The sequence below is a fragment of the Oncorhynchus masou genome, chromosome 13, assembly GCF_036934945.1.
Source record: "Oncorhynchus masou masou isolate Uvic2021 chromosome 13, UVic_Omas_1.1, whole genome shotgun sequence".
In the NCBI taxonomy this organism is placed as follows: domain Eukaryota; kingdom Metazoa; phylum Chordata; class Actinopteri; order Salmoniformes; family Salmonidae; genus Oncorhynchus; species Oncorhynchus masou.
In genome coordinates, this window is record NC_088224.1 from 44,055,869 (window position 1) to 44,078,630 (window position 22,762).

Below are 22,762 nucleotides of genomic sequence, written 5' to 3' on the forward strand. Positions count from 1 at the left end.
TGATTTTATATGAAGAAAAATATAATTGAATTTAGCTGAATAAAATGGGATGGATATTTTTCCCCATTCTGAAGTGTACATGAAGTGACTAAAGTGTTCATTTGAAACAGGTCCTATATATGCTATATTTAGAGTTATTTGGCAACTGTAGTTGTGAATAATACAAACCTTAGAATGTCTTAGAAATCAAAACAAATATGGGCTGCATGATGCCGCTATAGGCTATTGATGATTTGAAAAAGTCAAACAAAAGCTTGACCTCTGCTCCTTGCCCCAGGCTGCATACGTTCTCATCAAGTGATCATGTTTTCACCCATCGAGACTATTTTCAATTTAATCACTCCACACATTAACCACTGAGAACCATTGAGCATCTCGCTTTGTGACAGGTGATATTCCTCGCAAGTAGGCCAGTGCTTAATTTGGTAATCGTTGGGGAACCGCTATAGAAACATGCTTTCACTAAATTGTTGACAGCCCCCTCTCTCTGCACGCTCAAGAAAGGGAGGAAGGAGAGAAAGATGGAAACGCAGGGATGAGATATTCTGTAGCAATAAGGGTAATGTCAGCCTATTATGAAAATAGAAAAAAATCCCTATTACTAGGCTATTCAAAATTTAATTCACTAGAACATTCTTATTTACAATGACGGCCTACCCCGGCCAAACCTGGACGACGCTGGGCCAATTGTGCGCACAATTGATTAGGACTCAGCCACGTGGAATTTGAATGCGGTCATCGCTCATGACCGCCGTTAATATGGTCACTGCAACAGCCCTAGTTAGTCATGCATTCCCTATACTCTGTTGACTCTCAGAAACAAAGAGTACGAGCTAATTTGCTTTCACACTACAGTATTCCCACAACTGCCGTGATTTCCGAGACTTCATAGAAGCACTGTTTTCAGAACAGGTGATTTGTTACATTCCGAAGGCTGCCAGACAAAATTCAAAGGCCCTTCATACCTTGTAGACTGTGTGTAAGTACCATCAGGACAGCCGAGGGAAACACTTCTCACCTTCATAGTGGAATCATGTGTCGGGGGAGAAAAAACATGTAGAAAAACAGAGCTTATTGAGCCAGGTAGCTGACAAGCAGCAAAAAAGGTTAACAGAGTATCTGCCAGAGGTATTGAGCCTGGATCTACCATCAGTTTGCATTTATTTGCATGTTGCTGGGCATTTGCATTCTGTGTACCCAGCATCAGACCCACCTGTGGTTTAAACCCTGCTACACTCAGCGCTGACCGGTAACCTGGCACGCTGAGCATCAGTATGGTTCATTGCCTACACATAGACTTGTTATCCGCAGGTTAGGATTTCCAGATCCCTTGTGCAGGATGACTGAATCCATTGCTGCCAAACAGCAACACCTGCCATCGCTACTAGCCTATATTCCATAGCTGCAATATCTGCTGCTGCTAAAACGACTGACAATAGTACTGAGTGCTGACATGTCTGGCTGTCTTAACTGCTCGGGGCTCGTCTCCCACCACCCTGAAGTAAATACACTGTACAGGGCAGGGAACAACGAGACACTTCAGCTGCCAACCTAGGTGGAGAAAGTGATGGCGGTAACAGAGGGAGCCATTTCAAAAAGGTTTGCACTACCAAGGCTGGCGAACACCGTCGCCCCATTAGCTACTGTGCTCACAGTACAGAGAAACATGCCGGGAGCTGGGAGGAAGAGCAGGGTTGTATTGTATTCACAGTGCTCAGTGCACATTTTACAGGTCCACCCAAAAATACGAGGCTCCGCCGAAGGAGGAGAATGGGAGATAAAGCCTGCAGAACCAGCAGGTAGTAACTCACGGTGAAAAAGGTTGTGATTTCCCAGCATCTGCTCTTGTTGGTAAACACTCATGGGGACCATGGCAGTCATGTGGAATCCGCCAAGTTAACACTGCTCACTGGTTGCTTCCGGAGCGTGTCTAAGACCAAAGAGCACTCGGGGAGGCTTATGAAAATGTACGGTCCATGGTGCTTCCTCGGCTAACCACCCACTACAACCACACAGGGAGTCTAGGCCTATATTTATTTATTTATAATGTGTTCATCCAACAGGCTCGTTTTTCATTGGGATGACTTAAGCTTGATCAAAGAAGGGAAGGTGTTAAACTTACTGTGCCCCCCACGATCCTCCCCAAGGGGTACCACGACCTCTCGTCGAACCAGTTGAGGAACTCGTAAAACCCATTTGTGGTCAGATGATGTGTCGACCTGTAGTTGAACCTGTGGGAAGACGGAGAATATGGCTTTGTTTGGTACAAGGCAAAAATAAAACCGTGGTACACAAAAGCAGGTAGCTAATACAAATATTTGAAGATATTGTTGAATGTGCAATCAAGTATTATTTGGAAAGAATAGCCTTATTATTTCCTGATTCTACAAGAAAGGTAGCCAGTGTTGCTGCACATGCTTTGTATCATTGTATCAAGCTTTTGCATTGAAGCCAGTAATGCTCCGATCAACTGCAAGTTCAATTAGACTCATAATTCTGCAATCTCACAAAGCCTCACTTCTAACAATGTCCCCAGCCAGCACAGGTTCAAGTGACAAAAAAAAGGTGTCTTCAAGAAATAATCAAATAGCTAAATTAATGCAACCGAAGACATTTAATGGTTTGGACTGCTATCGAGCCACAAACACTAAGAAAAGCAGACACTAGGAAGACAACTGCCAGAGAAAAAGCAACCATTAAGTACAATTCATGGGCACATTATCTCGTCGCCTCATTCCGTGTGGTTCCTCTGTGGAATGCCCATATATGCGTAGGCCTGCGTGTTGACATATCCTTGAAAAAGAAGAGCCTACTGCTAGTGCAAGTTTGAAGGACAATTACCAACTTTATCTGACAATACGGAGACATCCCAAACTTCCAACCCGAACAGTCCGCTTGGTTTGCGTGACATCGCCGCTCTGAAACGGCAAACTTTCATTTCATTTTCTCTACAGATTGTGAAATGTCTGCCAGAAGCCACTCTGTAAACACTTTACATACATATTCACATGTCGTTTCTTGCTTTGCTTAGATTCCATGCTAGGTCATGAGTTCGATTAATATCTCAAATCTTCATATGGCTCAGTGCGAGGCAGTGATGTTAAATATCAAGTGTAAAACTAAGAAACAGTTTATATGTAGGGGACAGTTGATGTAACCAGAGTAACATAACGCTTCATGAGTCAGTTGTGCAATCAATGCGATGCACCTGTGGCTCTGAAATAAGGACATCCATCCTTGGGACAGACCACGTTGGTCTGCAGAAACAGCCCCAACACTGGTATGTCAGCAACCCCTAAGGACAATAGCAGCATCCTTCCCTAATACTTTGGCTCCATAGCAGATGATTCAGGAGATTCGAGCCAGCCAGGACACGGTCACTGAGCTGCTGGGAGACAAGAAGCTCACACACACATCCCAAAATGGGTGGCAAGCTCATTAAATCACTGCATGGTGATTTTTCTTCTACACAACTCACCTGAAGGATTCGTATCTGCAGGTGGGGAAAGGGGATGGCCAAACACCTTCGATAAAGTGCTTGGGGGACAAATTCTAGTCAATGACGGTCTTTTCTAGGCTTACGCTATTTTATATCAGTTTGTACACACGGGAGATTTAAAGGTCTGGCGCTTTTAAAAGGATTTCTGGTATCGAAGAAATAGGCTTTGAACAGTGACAAAAGCCAGCGAGGAACAAAGAATTAAAGGATGTAAACAAACACTTGCACTATTCATACGTCTGGTGCACTTACTGTTGCAGTTCACTTTCAAGTAGAATATAACACATGCTTTTGTTATGGCGCATCCATTATTCACTGACTGACACGTCTAGTGAGGAGACCAAGCTACTGTTGAGCACAGACAATGCACACACAATGCGCACACACCTTATATTGCAGTGCACCTGAAGCTGGCTATTCCACAGAGATGGAACTAGGACGGTTTACCCCTGTGGCTCCTCATGCAGTCAGATCACATTATTTTATAACCTGAGACTGGACACTTTCACAAGTTTGAGCATGAGCCAGCAAAACCAGTGTTTCTTTCAGACTCTGGAGCATGGAGAGACCAGCCAGGTATAAGAGCTGCCCAGCAAAGAGCACTTACTTCCACAACCTAACATACCCAACATAGGGAAGCTATTGTTCGTCAACTGTCAAAGCACAGAGGCGGAAGTAGAGAGAACCACAGAAAGCACTTATAAAAACTTCACCCGCTGCCTCACCATATTCACACAAAAAAACATTTTCCAATGATCTCATGGACAGCAGAGCAGAGTGTTTTATCCTTGCACTTGTCACTTTGATGGGGCGGATAATGTGGCCTGCCAAGTGCATTAGCAATTTAATGCATAACTGCCTAGTCGGTCCCGGCCGTCAGAACATCACTGCACCATCAAGTAGTGAGCAGGTGAGCTTCAAGCGACACAAACCCCTGCCGTTTAAATCATGTCTGGCCTCGGAAGCATAGAAATGAACTAAAATGTGGCTTACGTGTCAACTCTGGAGCAAATTATTCACAGCATCTTATGCATTTGAAATTGGTTGGGGATGCCCTCAGGCATCACAACTAATTTCGATCATGTCCGTTACAGATATGAGTTCTTCATTGCTACAAAGCCCTCATTCAGTGCATAAAACAAAAGGGATTCCTTTGTGGTTCATGAGCCGATAAGGTCTTGCACCTTGGTAACCACATAATCAAACGCATCATTGGTTTTCCTGCTCTGCTCCTGCTGTTTGGATAAATGTCCAAATGGACTTTTGTTCCCGGAGTGCACTTGCCACCTTCACTAAGCCTAATTGCCTGCTGTCTTAACACTTACAGGTAATCTATCCATAGTGTGAAGAGTTCAGGGAATTAACCACGCAGTAGTACCAAATATTAAGCTGGGGCTGCCTGAAACACAACAGCTCAATTTCTAACACGGGCGCTTGGTGATTTCGTAGAATTTGCACACGAAAGCCCACACAAGTCGCAAACAAACCAAGAACGCACAGGTTGGGAGCAGACCTATCTGCAGAGTGGTGACCTTTTCAAAAAGCTAGTCACAATAAATAGCCTACATTTGGTTCTGCCTTTAACTTTGGTAAAAGCAAGTAAGTAAAAAAATAATAAAAAAAATAGGTTTAACTTCTGCAAATTTATCAGTCAAAGTCAATGTTCTGAGCTTCTCTGAGCTCATTGAATAGTTAAACAAAATAGACTGCTGTGCTTGTGATTACTAGAGCAAACCGTACACCTGGGGTTCAAGGTTGGCCAATCTTCTTGATTGTCTTCAGGTTATCTTGCATGGATTTGTTGATTCCCAACTGTCCGACTTTACACACCTATGGCATATCTTATTGCCATTTCAGATTTTTCTTTTTAAATAGAAAAAGTATTGCTAATAAATGCCAAATGAAGTCTATGGGGACCAACTAGCAACAAATCCATACTGGAGTCGCGACTCCTGCATAAGAGTGAAACGCCTTCAAAAGCCGGTATGGGAGAGAACAAATGCAAGTGTCAACTCTAGAAGAGGAGGTTAGGAGTAATATTCTGAGTTGCCACCTAAATGAAACATTTGAATAACAGGATTACAAATACATACACCAGAACTAGCTTGATAATGGTCACTTATGGGATGTTCCAGTTGGATTACTTGGAGTTTAAGCATTACAGCAGGCTTTAGGAGACCCATGGGAGATTAAGGACCATCAGCCAAGGCTCTACCAGTGGACCCAGTCTTGGCTACTTTCCATACGACTCAATGGCACTCGGAGGGGGGGGGCCCTCCCTCTAGGCAGGACTGTGCACACAGAGCCTATTCCCCTTCTCACTGCATGCTCATGTGACTTATGTAGCTAAATTGGATTTTAAAAAATAAATTAAATGACGCTGGATAAAAGTACATACAAAATGGTATATCATACACTGTAGTTGAGAAAGAAATGGGAAGTAAAATTCTGCTTGGAATGTTGAAAAACTTGTAACACCAGTTTTGAGAAAACGGCCCTTGAATGTTTTGTTACACCTACTGGAGAGTTCGTCTACATCATTCATCATTGTTCACACCCTTAAGCCTTAGTCCCACCCATCTCTTTAAGGATTCATGTGAGGCCATGTGATAAACTTATACACTGCTCAAAATGTTTTAAAGGGAACACTAAAATAACACATCCTAGATCTGAATGAATGAAATATTCTAATTAAATACTTTTCTCTTTACATAGTTGAATATGCTGACAACAAAATCACAAAAATTATCAATGGAAATCAAATTTATCAACCCATGGAGGTCTGGATTTGGAGTCACACAAAATTAAAGTGGAAAACCACACTACAGGCTGATCCAACTTTGATGTAATGTCCGTAAAACAAGTCAAAATGAGGCTCAGTAGTGTGTGTGGCCTCCACGTGCCTGTATGACCTCCCTACAACGCCTGGGCATGCTCCTGATGAGGTGGCGGATGGTCTCCTGAGGGATCTCCTCCCAGACCTGGACTAAAGCATCTGCCAACTCCTGGACAGTCTGTGGTGGATGGAGCGAGACATGATGTCCCAGATGTGCTCAATTGGATTCAGGTCTGGGGAGCGGGTGGGCCAGTCCATAGCATCAATGCCTTCCTTTTGCAGGAACTGCTGACACACTCCAGCCACATGAGGTCTAGCATTGTCTTGCATTAGGAGGAACCCAGGGCCAACCGCACCAGCATATGGTCTCACAAGGTGTCTGAGGATCTCATCTCAGGACATAATGGCAATCAGGCTACCTCTGGCGAGCACATGGAGGGCTGTGCCCCCCCCCGAAGAAATGCCTCCCCACACCGCCAAACCGGTCATGCTGGAGGATGTTGCAGGCAGCAGAACGTTCTCCACAGCGTCTCCAGACTGTCACGTCTGTCACATGTGCTCAGTGTGAACCTGCTTTCATCTGTGAAGAGCACAGGGCGCCAGTGGCGAATTTGCCAATCTTGGTGTTCTCTGGCAAATGCCAAACGTCCTGCAAGGTGTTGGGCACAAGCCCCACCTGTGGACGTCGGGCCCTCATACCACCCTCATGGAGTTTGTTTCTGACCGTTTGAGCAGACACATGCACATGTGGCCTGCTGGAGGTCATTTTGCAGGGCTCTGGCAGTGCTCCTCCTTGCCCAAAGGCGGAGGTAGACGTCCTGCTGCTGGGTTGTTGCCGTCCTATGGCCTCGTCCACGTCTACTGATGTACTGGCATGTCTCCTGGTAGCGCCTCCATGCTCTGGACACTACGCTGACAGACACAGCAAACCTTCTTGCCACAGCTCGCATTGATGTGTCATCCTGGATGAGCTGCACTACCTGAGCCACTTGTGTTGGTTGTAGACTCAGTCTCATGCTACCACTAGAGTGAAAGCACCACCAGCATTCAAAAGTGACCAAAACATCAGCCAGGAAGCATAGGAACTGAGAAGTGGTCTGTGGTCACCACCTGCAGAACCACTCCTTTATTGGGGGTGTCTTGCTAACTGCCTATAATTTCCACCTGTTGTCTATTCCATTTGCACAACAGCATGTGAAATGTATTGTCAATCAGTATTGCTTCCTAAGTGGACAGTTTGATTTCACAGAAGTGTGATTGACTTGGAGTTAAACACCACAATGTAAGTATTCCCTTTATTTTTTTTAGCAGTGTATATATCTGGAAAATGTAGCTGGACTCTTACCCGTATACATGGATGAACGCTTCATGGCAGACTGGAACCATTTAACTCCATTTTGTTTGTAGTTTTGTGTCAAGTACCTCCGGTTCACATTGACCGTGGCTTGTGCAGAAAGTAGCTATTCACTTTCTCCTACTGATTTGTCGATAGAGCCTGCTAAATTCAGAGCATTAATGTTGAGAAAAGTAGCAAAACTTTAGTTCTCGATGGCTAACGTTATATTTCTTTTAAACGGCACGGCAGAAAGGACTATCGACACATACTCAACAGCTCACGTTATAGACAGAAGCATGCTACATGGCAGACCAATCCAAACTCATTGCCACATGTTCATCCATTATGTCAGCCATGGCTAGTGGGAAGGTTCCTCACTTTTTCTATGGCTAAACCAACTGGGCTCGTAATTTAAAAATTATCTTCATATTTATGGATGGAATACAAGGTAGTTATTAAGGCACATGAAAGTTCACATGTTCCAGAAGGCACAAAAATAAATTATGTTTACGTTCAAATGGCTGTATTGTGAAGTAGTGACGTGCAACATACGCCTAGTTTCCTGAAACAAGTCACATATGGCGGAAAAGAGTGACACTGGTTTACTATAATACTGCAGTGTCCAGAGACGCTGGACGAGAAGACGTTTTGGCGAATGGGCTGTATTCCTATTCACACGACACGGTTAAATTACTGAGCTCCGTGCTCAACGGTCCGTCAAGTAATTGCATTTTATGGATGTTTGATGGCAATATTGTGCAGATGCTAAAGGAAATTAGTAGATCATTCTGGATTTAAATGTTAACTGTAATTACTTACTCACCAGTATACGGGCTTGATGAGGTTCTGTCACCACTGATTTAGTGGTGTTTGCATGAACAAGAGCGGGAAAGAAAAACTATAATGCTCATAAGATCAGTATGTGATGAATGCCAAATTGAGCTAATGATTCCGCCAAGTCAACCATTTTGGGGATTACGGAATGAGCAATAAAAAAAAATCTGCATAATTTCAGTGTGTGAACACTTGCTGAAACAGTAAAGAACTTGTATCTGATAAACCAGCATCCGCAGAATGTCGTTAAATCACAACACCATGAAAAAGCTGTCAAATTATGAACAAAACTAATTAATGTCTAACTAAAAATGTCACAATTTTTTACTTTTCAAAACAAGCCAGCTGGCTGTAGTTGTTGGGTAACAATAACAGATGGCTGCCGCTTCAGTTCCTAGGTGGGGCATACTGCCATCATGTCAATAAGCAAGGATCTTAGCAACTGTCTATTCAAATCAACACATGAAAAATGACAAGCTATGTAAAGCCATCTGCAGAGCACAGACATAATTATGATATCCATATTTATTGTTCATGGGCAAGGTGGGAAATTAACGTTTTGGTCTACCAGGCACCGTGACAGGCAGATTTTAAATCTACTCTATTCATACATTTTTTGTGACCTGCTTCTTTTAACCAAGTGTGTTTGGTTAAAAGTGCCTGCCCTGCCACAAAATGCTGAGTGAAAGGGCTTATTTATGATTATAGTTTAGGGTTCTACGCTGCCATGATGCGCTCCTAAGTAGAAATGTAGAAGCACACAAATCTAAGTGAACAATGACTAAAAAGTGTGTATAAAGGTTTTCGGGAGTGATCCATGCTCAATCATTACGTGAGACAAAAATGTTCCGCTGGCCCTTTAAGGGATGGGCCGTTACACTGACCCTCACTTGTCTGATGCAAAAAAAAAAAAATCTCAGACTAATGTCTTCGTAGTCAAGAAACACAAGGACAAAGTCACACTTTAGTTGCGTTTCGAACCAACTTCTGTGAGCTTTGGATATAAATACATTTTTAAAAAGTTACCAAATGCTCTGTGTGACCACTTGGCAACGTGGCTGGTGAAAAATGCATTCTTATCCGTGAATGACAGTCTATCTGCATTTGGCGGGTGTTAACCTCTTACATCTATGGGGGCGCTATTTCATTTTTGGATGAAAAACGTTCCCGTTTTAAACAAGATATTTTGTCACAAAAAGATGCTCGACTATGCATATAATTGATACCATTCGAAAGAAAACACTCTGACGTGTCCAGAAATACCAAGATATTCTCTGTGCGTGCCCTAGAACGTGAGCTTCAGGCAAAACCAAGATGAGATGGCATCCAGGAAATGACAAGGATTTTTGAGGCTCTGTTTTCCATTGTCTCCTTATATGGCTGTGAATGCGAGAGGAGTGAGTCAACCCTTTCTGTCGTTTCCCCAAGGTGTCTGCAGCATTGTGACGTATTTGTGGGCAGATCATTGGAAGATTGACCATAAGAGACCACATTTACCAGGTGTCCGCCCGGTGTCCTGCGCCGAAATTGGTGCGCAAAAGTCACCTGCCAGTATTTTTCCATGCGATACAGAGAGGAAAGCAAGCTTCCACGAACTGCATATCAATTAAGAGATATGTGAAAAAACACCTTGAGGATTGATTCCAAACAACGTTTGCCATGTTTCGGTCGATATTATGTAGTTAATCCGGAAAAAGTTTTACGTTGTAGGTGACTGAATTTTCGGTTCGTTTCGGTAGCCAGACGCAATGTAGAAAACGGAACGATTTCTCCTACACACAGACGCTTTCAGGAAAAACTGCGCATTTGGTATGTAACTGAGAGTCTCCTCATTGAAAACATCAGAAGCTCTTCAAAGGTAAATGATTTTATTTATTTATTTATTTATTTTTTTATCTGGTTTTTGTGAAAATGTTGCGTGCTAAATGCTACTCAAAATGCTATGCTAGCTTTGCATACTCTTACACAAATTAGTCAATTTCTATGGTTCAAAAGCATATTTTGAAAATCTGAGATGACAGTGTTGTTAAGAAAAGGCTAAGCTTGAGAGCAGACGCATTATTTTCATTTTATTTGCGATTTTCAGAAATCGTTAACGTTGCGTTATGCTAATGAGCCTGAGGCTTTAGTCACAAACCCGGATCCGGGATGGGGAGTTTCAAGAAGTTAATTTCCAACCCTGTTCATGGGTACAACGGAATTAAAGCCATTTGAAAAGGCATTGAAACATTTCTGAATCCCAACTCTCAAGTTTGCCAAAATCGTCAGTGCTTCTAAAATTGTCCTTTGAATGCGCTCCCTCAATACCATATTTTCAATAGCTGTTCAATAGCATATAGCCTAGTTCTGCTATATTTGGGCCTAGCCTGGGGAGAGAACAGACTAAAAATAAATAAAAATCGGTCTGGTTTATTTGCTCCAGATTGACGGAAAGACAAAGAGTAATAAAACAGAGTGTTCCTGTAAAAGGACACTAGGGCTAAGTCTGATAAAAGTCTTCCCTGGATTCTTATTGCTGTAGCCCCAAGGCAAGTAACGAAAGTAATGGACATGTAAGACTGTCTTTTAAAAAGGAAAGGTTTGAAACGAATTATAAACTGAGTGTTTCAAGCCTTGAATTCCGATTGGCTGACACCCGTGGTATACGGCCATGGCTATGACAAAATATTTATTTTTACTGCTCTAATTACGTTGGTAACCAGTTTATAATAGCAATAAGGCAACTTGGGGGTTTGCGACATATGGCCAATATACCACAGCTAAGGGATGTGTCCAGGCACTCCGTGTAGCGTCGTGCCTTAGCCGTGGTATATTGGCCATATACCACACCCTCTCAGGCCTTATTGCTTAAATAGACACTCTAGAACCCGCTGACTTTCAATTCAGTTTTACTGCAATATTGACTGCCCAGTTATGCTATTACATTCACTTTAAATGACCAAATAAGAATGTGAACATATCACAATTCCTCAAAACTCACTCAGAGGCAGACTGACGCTACCATCTGACGCATTCACAAGCGGTCTGACTTGAGTCGATCATCAAATCATTTTGTTATCGCTCCCAAACATTTTCAAACTCTCCCTGGCCGAGTCTGTAATACCCATGTTTCAAGCAGACCCCCATAAGTTACCTTGCTGTTTTTGGGCACATGGACTAACTAAATAGCCACGTAGCACTCATATCTGTAGACATAAAATGCTTTGTAAGGCTGGTAGTGGCTCACAACATCATCATCATCCCAGACCCACTCCAATTCGCATATCGCCCCAACAAATCCAGCAATGACTCAATCTCGGTTGCACTCCACACGGTCCTTTCCCACCTGGACAAATGGAACACCAACATGAGAATGCTGAGAATCAGTGTTCAAAACCATAGGTTAGTGATGAGCTTGGAGGGAACTAAGGACCCTGGGATTATACTTTGACAGGCCGCCCCAAGGCGGTGAGGGCAGGCAACAACACATCCTCCATACTGACCCGCAATGCAGGGGCCCCTCACCGGTATGGAGTCCGTGTACTGTGGTACGAGGTAGTTGGGGTGATTTGAACGAGGTAATATGTAAAGGTACGTAGCGGGTGAAAAGCAGAATGTCCAGGTAGCCGTTTAACTTTTCAGCAGTCTTTTGGCTTTGTGGTAGAAGCGCGCTTAGCAGGTGGGGGGGCTGTACATATTACCTCATTCAAATCCCACCAACTACGTCGTACCACAGTACACGGACTCCATACCGGTACTCCTTATAAAGTCTATATACATATCCTCGTTATTGTTATTGTGTTACCTTGTGTAACTATTATATTTGTTTATCGTCTTACTTTCTAACGGCATTGTTTGGAAAGGGCTCGTAAGTAAGCTTTTCACCATAAAGTCTACACTTGTTGTATTTTGTTAGATTTGCATGGTTTTGCTTTCTGGCGCTCAGCAGAAACAGAACTATGAGCTCAGTCATGGGCAACGCACACATGGAACAGTTCAGCAGTAGCCTGGCCCAATGAGAGACAGATTGAGGGGGTTAGAGTGCTTGCTAAGCATGTTCAGGACCTCTGGAGGTCAGCGCAGTTCTAAAACAAAGAAAACGCATAGGCTTACAAGAGTTTCAGGACGTCGCTCAGCAAGTCCCTGTACTGCATGACCAAACTTTAAACAAATGTGTACACAGCTAATGAAAAATAAAATGGTTGTTTAGCCTCATGGTACAGGCATCGACGGCTGGCAGTGGAGCATGCAGAGCGGGCAAATTCTATTTAAAAAAACATTTCACACTCGATAGATTGCAGTTTCAGAAACAAAACAAAAACGAGGTTATGAATAAAGCTGTTGCCAAAATGTGTTGTGGCCCTTCGTTTGAGAGGGTGAAGCAGAGTGATGTGAGCAGCCAGTCCCTCTCAATGAGGCCAGCTCATCTAGACTCTTTACTGACACTCAATGAAACCAGAAATCAGTCACAGGAACACATCAAGGAGCTTGGGCACCGCCTAAACTCACAGCTCATTTGAAAGTAGCCAAACACTGATCAAGGAACCACATTGACCAAACACTAAGGACATGGCTACATACAATAAATTGGTACAAGTTTGTGAATGGGAGGCATTCCTGAAACGAAGCCATACTCTTGGGAACCAGAGGACAGTTTGGAAGCAATTCTAAAGCCCCCTGATCTCAAAAGTCCCCATAAGAACAGTTACACAAGCGTTCTCTACAGGGATGTGCTGCATTCCCGAGAAATTGCACTGAGCCAGTCCAAGAAAATAAAATGTTTTTTTATTAGATGCACAATATCAGGGTAGAAGCAGTCAGTAGCATGCTCTGCGATAAAAGCAACTTTACCGCCCAACATTTTGATTATTAAAATGTTTGACCTGTGCTTTATGCAGATTGCCTCCAATTAAATGTTTTTCAAAAAATTATTCATTATCAAATTTAAAAATGTAGTAACAAAGGACTATCAATAAAAGCCTTCCTGGCAAACCTCACCCTAGACTTCAATGAGTAGTTTTGAAATTAGCATGAAACGGGGAATGACAGACGAAAACTAGATTAATCCATTTGAGATGAAAGTAAGCCCTTGTGAACAATGAATGACAGAGACTTAAAAAATGTCAATTAATTCCACTCCTCAGCATTTAAGTCAGTGGGAAAATGTTGTCTGGGATATTAAGTCAAAGTCTAAAAAACATGCAAAATGACATGCGATTGTTTCACTTTAACCTGCTTATGCATGCAGACCTGATAGCACAGAATTTATTTACACTCCAAAAAATGTAAACGCAATGTAAAGTGTTGGTCCCATGCTTCATGAGCTGAAATAAAAAGATCACAGAAATTGTCCACACACACAAAAAGTGTATTTCTCTAAAATGTTGTACCCACATTTGTTTACATTCCTGTTAGTGAGCATTTCTCCTTTGCCAAGATAATACATCCACCTGACAGGTGTGGCATATCAAGAAGCTGATTAAAACGCATGATCATTACACAGGTGCACCTTGTGCTGGAGAAAATAAAAAGGCCACTAAATTGTGCAGTTGTCCACCAGAGCTGTTGGAAGAAAATTGAAAGAATCTCTACCATAAGCTGCCTCCGTTGTTTTAGAGAATTTGGTAGTATATCCAACCAGACTCACAGCCGCAGACCACACGTAACCTTGCCAGCCCAGAAACTCCACATCTGGCTTCAACACAACCGAAGAATATCTGCACAAGCCGTCAGAAACTCATCTGCATGCTCGTCGTCGTGACCTGACTGCAGTTTGGCGACGTAACTGCCTTCAGTGGGCAAATGCTCATCTTCGATGGCCACTGGCATGCTGGAGAAGTGTGCTCTTCACAGCGGAATCCCAGTTTCAACTGTAACAGGCAAATGGCAGACAGCGTGTATGCTGTTGTGTGGGGGCGAGCACTTTGCTAATGTCAACGTTGTGAAGGCATAAGCTACGGACAAGGAAAAACAAATCTTATCGATGGCATTTTGAGTCAGAGACATTGTCGTGCCATTCATCCGCCGCCATGACCTCACGTTTCAGCATAATACACGGCCCCATGTCGCATGGATCTGTACACAATTCCTGGAAGCTGAAAATAGCCGTTATTCTATGGCCTGCATACTCAACAGAAATGTTTGGGGTGCTCTGGATCGACGTGTACGACAGCATGTTTCAGTTCCCGCCAATATCCAGCAACTTCACACAGCCATGGAAGAGGAGTAGGACAACATTCCACAGGCTACAATCAACAGCCTGAACTCTATGTGAAGGAGATGTGTCACGCTGCATGAGGCAAATGGTGGTCACACCAGATAGTGACTGGTGTTCTGATCCATAGCCCTACCTTTTTTTAAAGTTCTGTGACAAACTGATGTATATCTGTGCTCCATAGATTAGGACCCAATTCATTTAAATGGACTGATTTCCGTACATTAACTGTAATTCAGTAATACCTTTAAATCCTTGCATTTAGGTTTTATATTTTTTTTCCGTCTTCAAACAACCACTACAGGGAAGCTATAATCCAACTTTCCCTATAAACAATGAACGTAGAGGCAGAGATTGAGTTCAACAAGATGATTGCAGGATTCTGTCTAGGTTAAAGTTCAAAGCAAACTGCTATGCTCCTTTCTTATTTAAGACTTCCAGCTTTAAGAGCAGGCTTTTTCCTCACAGTGGGGCTGCAGAACTAGACCCATCAAGTAGAGCTTATAGCCTCCTCTCCCCAGTCTCCCCATCTAAGCGGATGTGACATTTGAACAAAGCAGGGGAAAGTAAACAACTCTGAGATGCCTCCCCGTGGATAGTAAACAATCAAATAGAAAAACACCTACAGCACTCTGCTGAAGGAGCCAGTGAACAAACACACCCAAGCAGAGAAGGAACATTTCCAGTTGGGCACAGGAACCCTTCCCCATAACAAAATAAAAGCTCGAGCCAGCAGTCAAATCCTCCAACTGAAGAGTCTTCTTTTGAGGAGCACACCAGAGGCATTCTTGACTCCGAGGAGCTGAGCAGTCTCCCAGAAGAGAGGGAGTGGTAGACTTATGGGGGCAGAAAGGAAACAAATATTGGTTAAGGGTGTTTATGACAAAAATCTGTGGGGGAACATGAGAATGGCGCTACAACAACTGCACTGCAGACAAACACACCACACTTGGCCAGTGAAATGGAGCTGGGTTTTAAAACTCACTACGCCTAATTATTCCAAAAAAGGCTTTTTACACATCACAACACCCTGCCAAATACTATATAAAATCCTAAAAGACAAACTGAGCCCATAATACCAAACCTAAAGAGGCGCCTTATTAAAATGCAGGTTTGACGACCGTCTGCAAACAGTGAAGTGCACAGTGGGGAAGCATCCATGTTGAGTCATTGGATATTTTGAGAGTTCATGTGCTGATCACGATGAGAAGCTGCACGGGACCCTCGCCATCTTATAGCTTTGTATGACTTAACTGTTCATCCCTACACCTCCCCCTTCTCTATAAAACGGCTCATGGGTAGCCAAATCCATCTGGATGAAAGGATGATCTATAAGATGACGTTAAAGGAGGATAATAATCAACTGCCACCTGCTTAACAGGCTGTTGTTGAAGCAACATCTTGGAAGCCATGTCAGTGTATGACCCCGAGTGTTAGATGACCAATTGAGCGGTCTGCACCACACAACAAAAGCGATCATAAGAGCCTCTTTTGTGGCGATCAAAGGAGAAGAGAGATGCTACACCCAAGTAGTCCAGAGGGGAGAGAAAGAAAGAAATGTGACTCTGGATGACAACATGTTTGTTTCCAACACTAGGGTTGTTTTCCTAAAGAAGTTCAATTCCCTTTGGGTTTTGTTTCCAAGCCACAATACTAAGGAGCATTGCAATACTGGCACTGTCCTGGCCCTAAAGTGAATGCTCAGAGAAGTGGAGCAATTACTTTGACAAAAAGCATCCTGTCATAACTGCTCAGTAATCAACGTGAGATATCAAACAGTAAGGACAACGCCAGTGGTAATTACAATCATATGTAATCACCATCATATCTAAAAATCAACGTGTTTAATACCCATTGACACCACTCAATGAATAGGCAAACAACATCTCCGTGATTTGGATCAAACTTCCAGTCTTCCTCCTCGTTATCCAATTAGAGGGGAAAAACAGCCTGCTCATGATGACTTCATATCTCCCCCACTTTCTGGTTCTACCACCCAAAACACAATTATGCATGAAATTACTTCTCGCTCAGTCATCCCCTGATGTGGCAGTTTATCAGAAATTGACTTCAGGTGGGAGGTCAACAGTTGGACTCTGAAGGGGTGCTCTCAGTCTGAAGGTGCAAGTGAGCAGAAAAGGCCCTGAGCTTTGAGTACGCTGGTAAAGCTTGGAGCTGCAATTATTCCAATAGCAAAGACAGACTAATAAACGCACGCCTCATTGGCTCAAAAGTCAACCAGGAGAAGGTGCTCAATAAAGCCCCCGTCAAGATGGTACACACTTTACAGCGAGCAGAGTATGCGCTCCCTGGTAAACTCGCTAAAATCAGAGACAGTAAAGCTACCATTGAAACAAGTTATCCTCATATCCAGATGAGCGGAGCGCCACAAATTCCACAATCCTGGGGTCAGGGAATTTATTGCCAGGGCCGGGGTAATTACACGGTCTCTGTACACCCTCAACCCTTCATCATTATTTCCAAACACACAGCTGCTACTACATATTCTATAGCTGTGAGGTGAATTGGCAAATGGAGGAGGTGTCGCCACTCTGCTGAAAGGAGATGATTCATCCTTCAGAAGCATAAATCCCCATCTTTCCTGGCCTCAGCACTATCCTCCCTGTGACTGTATATCTCTGAATGAGTCAGGCAGGGCACGGGCCATCTGTGGGGCTAAAGTCTCTCCCTGCACCAATGTGCCTACTAATAATGAGGCTAAGAAAACAATTAAGATGACAAAGTAGTCCAGGAGGACTGGAAAGACCAAAGTATCAAATCTAAGATATTTCAGTTTTGCCAAGTAATGTGCAAACTTCAAATACTGAGAGGTGTGAAGCACTTTTTTTTGATTTACTAGCATGATTAAACTTAAAGGAAAGTATGAGAGCTGATCATCCCTCAGAGGCTGGCAAAGACTCCAGACGCCAGACTGAGTTCAATGTAATGGAGTCATTAAGACTTCTGAATACGGGTAAATTAAAATATATGGTTGAAAATAAATTGCACAGAATGAATCAAGTGGACCATAAATTTTATGGAGCAAACCAGCGCAGACTTCCAAACACAAAGTTCAGTACAAAACAACGCAAACCTGTTTAATATCACACTCAAATGACATGATTTGCCATGTTAAACGCAATCATCTTTGTATGGTACCTATTAGGGCTGACCCCATTTAGTCAATCCATAGATGTGTCATCGAAATTACATACTGTGTTTGTAAAATGATGTTATTTGATCATTGAAAATTTGTTGTTACTCACAAAGCCGAGACGCATATTTATAATGTTGCTGAACTGTCAGTATGCATCTCTCCCTTTACTCTGTGTGCAGAGGGGGGAAGCGGTTAATAAGAGCCAGCAGCAAAACAGGGAAGATATTTTCATTGCAGGAAGCAAGTTAATACACAATACTGTTGACCAAATAATGGTTTTAGACAAATAAATTAGCAGACAACATTGTGCAGCCTCATCACTGAAATTACCGACAATCAAAATTGCTTCATATGAGGGCAATGTCAGTGTGATGTTTGGTTTATGGTCCCAGCTCTAGTTAATGTGAAGGAACTATGTGATGTTTGGCTTCTTTCCTGTTGTGCCCCACAAATCCACATGTACAAATGGAACAGTAGAGTTCAACCAAATTAACGTAGTAGTCAAGACAATTTCAGTTTTTTCCAATATTTCAAAAGATAGTTTTGACATCCGTTCAAGTCCTCAATTACATCCCTGCCTTAAAAGGCAAAAAAAAAAAGATAGGGTGTCTACAGTACCAGTCAAAAGATAATTTTTTACAATTTTCTATATTGTACAATAGTAAAGACATCAAACTATTAAATAACATATGGAATCATGTAGTAACCAAAAGTGTTGACCTCTGGGGTAGGGGGCAGTATTTTGACATCCGGATGTAAGCTGCCTGTTACTCAGGCCCAGAAGCTAGGATATGCATATAATTGGTAGATTTGAATAGAAAACACTAAAGTTTCTAAAACTGTTAAAATTATGTCTGAGTATAACAGAACTGATATGGCAGGCGAAACCGAGGACAAACCACCCCAAAAAAATTTAAAATTCAGCCTACCTCTATTTTCAATGGATATCACTTTAATTACAAAGCAAAGTCCTCCCAGATTGCAGTTCCTGGGGCTCTTTAGAAAGAATTTCGGGCTGTTTTTTGGAAAAATGAGCCAGAAATGTACATTTTTCTAGGTGGCTCCCATTTTGGCTGTAGTATTTCCAAGCGCGTGGAAGAGAGTGCGTTCTTTGGTATTTTTCTCCGGTAAAGACAATAACAATTCTGTCTTAAATGTTATTGTTTATTTACGTATTAGGGTACGTAAGGTTTGATTATAAACGTTGTTTGACTTGTAGGAAAAGTTTATTAGTAACATTTGGGATTCATTTTGTATGCATTTTGATGGCGAGAAACTGGGTGGATTATTGACTGAAACGCACCAGCTAAACTGAGTGTTTATGGATATAAAGGACATTCTCGAACAAAAGGACCATTTGTGATGGAACTGGGACCTTTTTATGTATTACACTTGAAATTTTATGAACGTTAAATATTTATAATACTGTAGTTTGAATTTCGCGCTCTGCAATTTCACCAGATGTTGGCCAGGTGGGACGCTACCGTCCCGCTACCGTCCCACCTGCCCATAAGAAGTTAAACAAATCGAAATATAAAATATTTGAGATTCTTCAAAGTAGCCATTTGCCTTGACAGCTTTTTACACTCTTGGCATTCTCTTAACCAGCTTCATGAGGAATGCTTTTCCAACAGTCTTGAAGGAGTTCCACATATGGCTGCTTTTCCTTCACTCTGCGGTGTGAACCATCTCAATTGGGTTGAGGTCGGGTGATTGTGGAGGCCAGGTCACCTGATGCAGCACCATCACTCTTCTTCTTGGTCAAATTGCCCTTACAAAGCCTGAGGTGTGTTTTGGGTCATTGTTATGTTGGGGGAAAAAATGATAGTGGCACTAAGCGCAAACTAGATGGGATGGCGTATAGCTGCAGAATGCTGTGGTAGCCATACTGGTTAAGTGTGCCTTGTATTGTTAATAAATCCCAGACAGTGTCACGAGCAAAGCACCCCCAAACCATCACACATCCTCCATGCTTCATGGTGGGAACCACACATGCAGAGATCAGCAGTTCACCAACTCTGCGTCTCAAAGACACAGAGGTTGGAACCAAAAAATCTCAAATTTGGACTACATTTGTTTCCCACCAGTCTAATGTTCATTGCTCGTGTTTCTTGACCCAAGCAAGTGTTCTTCTCATTGTTGTCCTTTAGTAATGGTTTATCTACAGCAGAGGTAACTCTGGGTTTTCCTTCCCTGTGGAGGTCCTCATGAGAGCCAGTTTTATCATAGCGCTTGATGGTTTTTGCAACTGCACTTGAAGAACCTTTCAAAGTTCTTGACATTTTCCGGATTGACTGACCTTGTCTTAACTTCTCTAGGGTAGGGGGCAGCATTTGGAATTTTGTATGAAAAGCATGCCCAAATTACTGCCTTCTACTCAGGCCCAGAAGATAGGATATGCATATAATCAGTTGATTTGGATAGAAAACTCTAAAGTTTCCAAAACTGTTAACATAAATGTCTGTGAGCATCACAGAACTGATTTGACAGGCGAAAACCTGAGAACTATTAATATTTTTTCTATTCAATGCCAGGACTACCTGACATGATGACTCCTTGCTGTCCCCAGTCCACCTGGCCGTGCTGCTGCTCCAGTTTCAACTGTTCTGCCTGTGATTATTATTATTATTATTATTATTATTATTATTATTATTAGACCATGCTGGTCATTTATGAACATTTGAACATCTTGGCCATGTTCTGTTATAATCTCCACCCGGCACAGCCAGAAGAGGACTGGCCACCCCACATAGCCTGGTTCCTCTCGAGGTTTCTTCCTAGGTTTTGGTCTTTCTAGAGAGTTTTTCCTAGCCACCGTGCTTCTACACCTGCATTGCTTGCTGTTTGAGGTTTTAGGCTGGGTTTCTGTACAGCACTTTGATATATCAGCTGATGTACGATATAAATACATTTGATTTGATTACAGTATCTATTGACTTAGGACTCAAATTGCAGTTCCTATGCCTTCCACTAGATGTCAGTCTTTAGAAATGGTTTCAGGCTTGTATTTTGAAAAATGAGAGAGTAAGCGCTATCTGAATGAGTATACCCTGCCGTGTCACAGAGCTTTTTTTTCCACTTTTTTTCCCTGAGAGAGTGCCTTTCTTGTTTACCTTTTATATTGATGACGTTATTGTACGGTTGAAATATTATAGATCATTTAGGCTAAAAACAACCTGAGGATTGTATATAAACATCGTTTGACATGTTTCTATGAACTTTACAGATACAATTTGGATTTTTTTTGTCTGCCTATTGTGACTGCGTTTGAGCCTGTGGATTACTGAAGAAAACGCGAATAAAACGGAGGTATTCGGATATAAAGAGACTTTATCGAACAAAAGGAACATTTATTGAATACATGAATGTCTTCTGAGTGCAAACATACGAAGATCAAAGGTAAGGGATTAATTTTCTCTATTTCTGACTTGTGTAACTTCTACTTGGCTGGTTACTGTTTGTAATGATTTGTCTGGTGGGCTATGTTCTCAAATAATTGTAAGGTATGCTTTCGCCGTAAAGCATTTTTGAAATCGGACACCGTGGTTGGATTCACAAGAAGTTAATCTTTAAACATATGTTTAATAGTTGTATCTGAGTTTTTATAATGAGTATTTATGTATTTGAATTTGGCGCTCTGTAATCTCACTGGATGTTGGCCAGGTGGGACGCTAGCGTCCCACATACCCTAGAGGGGTTAAAGTAATGTACTGTCGTTTCTCTTTTATTATTTGAGCTGTTCTTGCCAAAATATGGACTTTCACCAAATAGGGGCATCTTCTGTATACCACCCCTACCTTGTCACAACACAACATGTACTTTTAACAAGGCACACCTGTTAATTGAAATGCATTCCTGGTGACTACCTCATGAAGCTGGTTGAGATTATGCCAAGAGTGTTTTTTGGTTACTACATGATTCCATGTGTTATTTCATAGTTTTGATATCTTCACTATTAGTCTAGAATGTAGAAAATAGTTTTTAAAAATGTGACCCGTTTCAGGAAAGTACGCGTATGTCGCAGGTCACTACTTCATAGGGAGAGCCATTAACGTAAACATTTTATTTTTATCAAAATGCGTTTTTTTGCAGAAATGCCTTCAAACACATGAACTTTCATGTGTCTTAACATATGCCATCTGTAAATACGAATACAATTATTAAATTACCAACCTAGTTGGTTTAGCCAAAGAAAAAGTCAACAACCTTCTTGCTAGACATGATTGGCTAAGATATTTGAATTGGTCTTCCATATAGCACGCTTCTGTCTATTTGAGCTGGTCAGTATATCTAGGTAATCCTGTCTAACATAGCTTTTTTTAATGTATCGTGCATTAAAACTGCATAAGTGTTGCTCTCTACTTTCTGGAGGATTGAGTTTTGAAATCAGTGGAATTATAGTATGATAGTTTGAAGATGTAATCCGGAAGCTAAGGGCAACCATGGCATCCGACAGGAGACGCGCACAACCATGAATGATGCATACGGGTAAGATAATGTAGCCAGCCAGAATATCACATATTACACGATTCTAATTTTGACAGAAAGCGCCATTTACATAGCTAGCTAACATTCAACCTGGTTGGTTAGCTACCTGCAGATTCATGCTGGATAGTAACGTCATGAGTTGTGATAATGGTTCATTGATTACCTAGTTAGCCATCTAGCTACATGTCTTAACAAAAGACTCCATTTTGCAAGTAACCATTGTTTGTAAATTCAGTCTGGCCATCTTCTCCGATTTCAGAGCACTCTCGTCTGAGTGTGCCAGAGAGCACAGCATAACTGATGAATTTACGAAAGCTCAACACCCGTTGAATATGGCCGGTGTCGGTAAAATGGCAGTAAACTCATTGGCCAGAGCATCCGCTGTGCGCTCTGAAAGCGAAACGTTCTGAATTTACAAA

The 22,762-nt window shown here is 42.1% G+C and overlaps 1 protein-coding gene across 1 annotated transcript in view; it reads right to left on the reverse strand.

Annotated features, from left to right (window-relative positions):
* Nucleotides 1–22,762, reverse strand: part of LOC135552397 (dolichyl-diphosphooligosaccharide--protein glycosyltransferase subunit STT3B) — a 97,368-nt gene that overhangs the window by 41,725 nt on the left and 32,881 nt on the right. Inside the window, exon 2 of the mRNA XM_064983980.1 lies at nucleotides 2,123–2,231. Coding sequence (XP_064840052.1) covers nucleotides 2,123–2,231 — 109 coding nt within the window. The remainder of the gene's footprint in view (nucleotides 1–2,122; nucleotides 2,232–22,762) is intronic.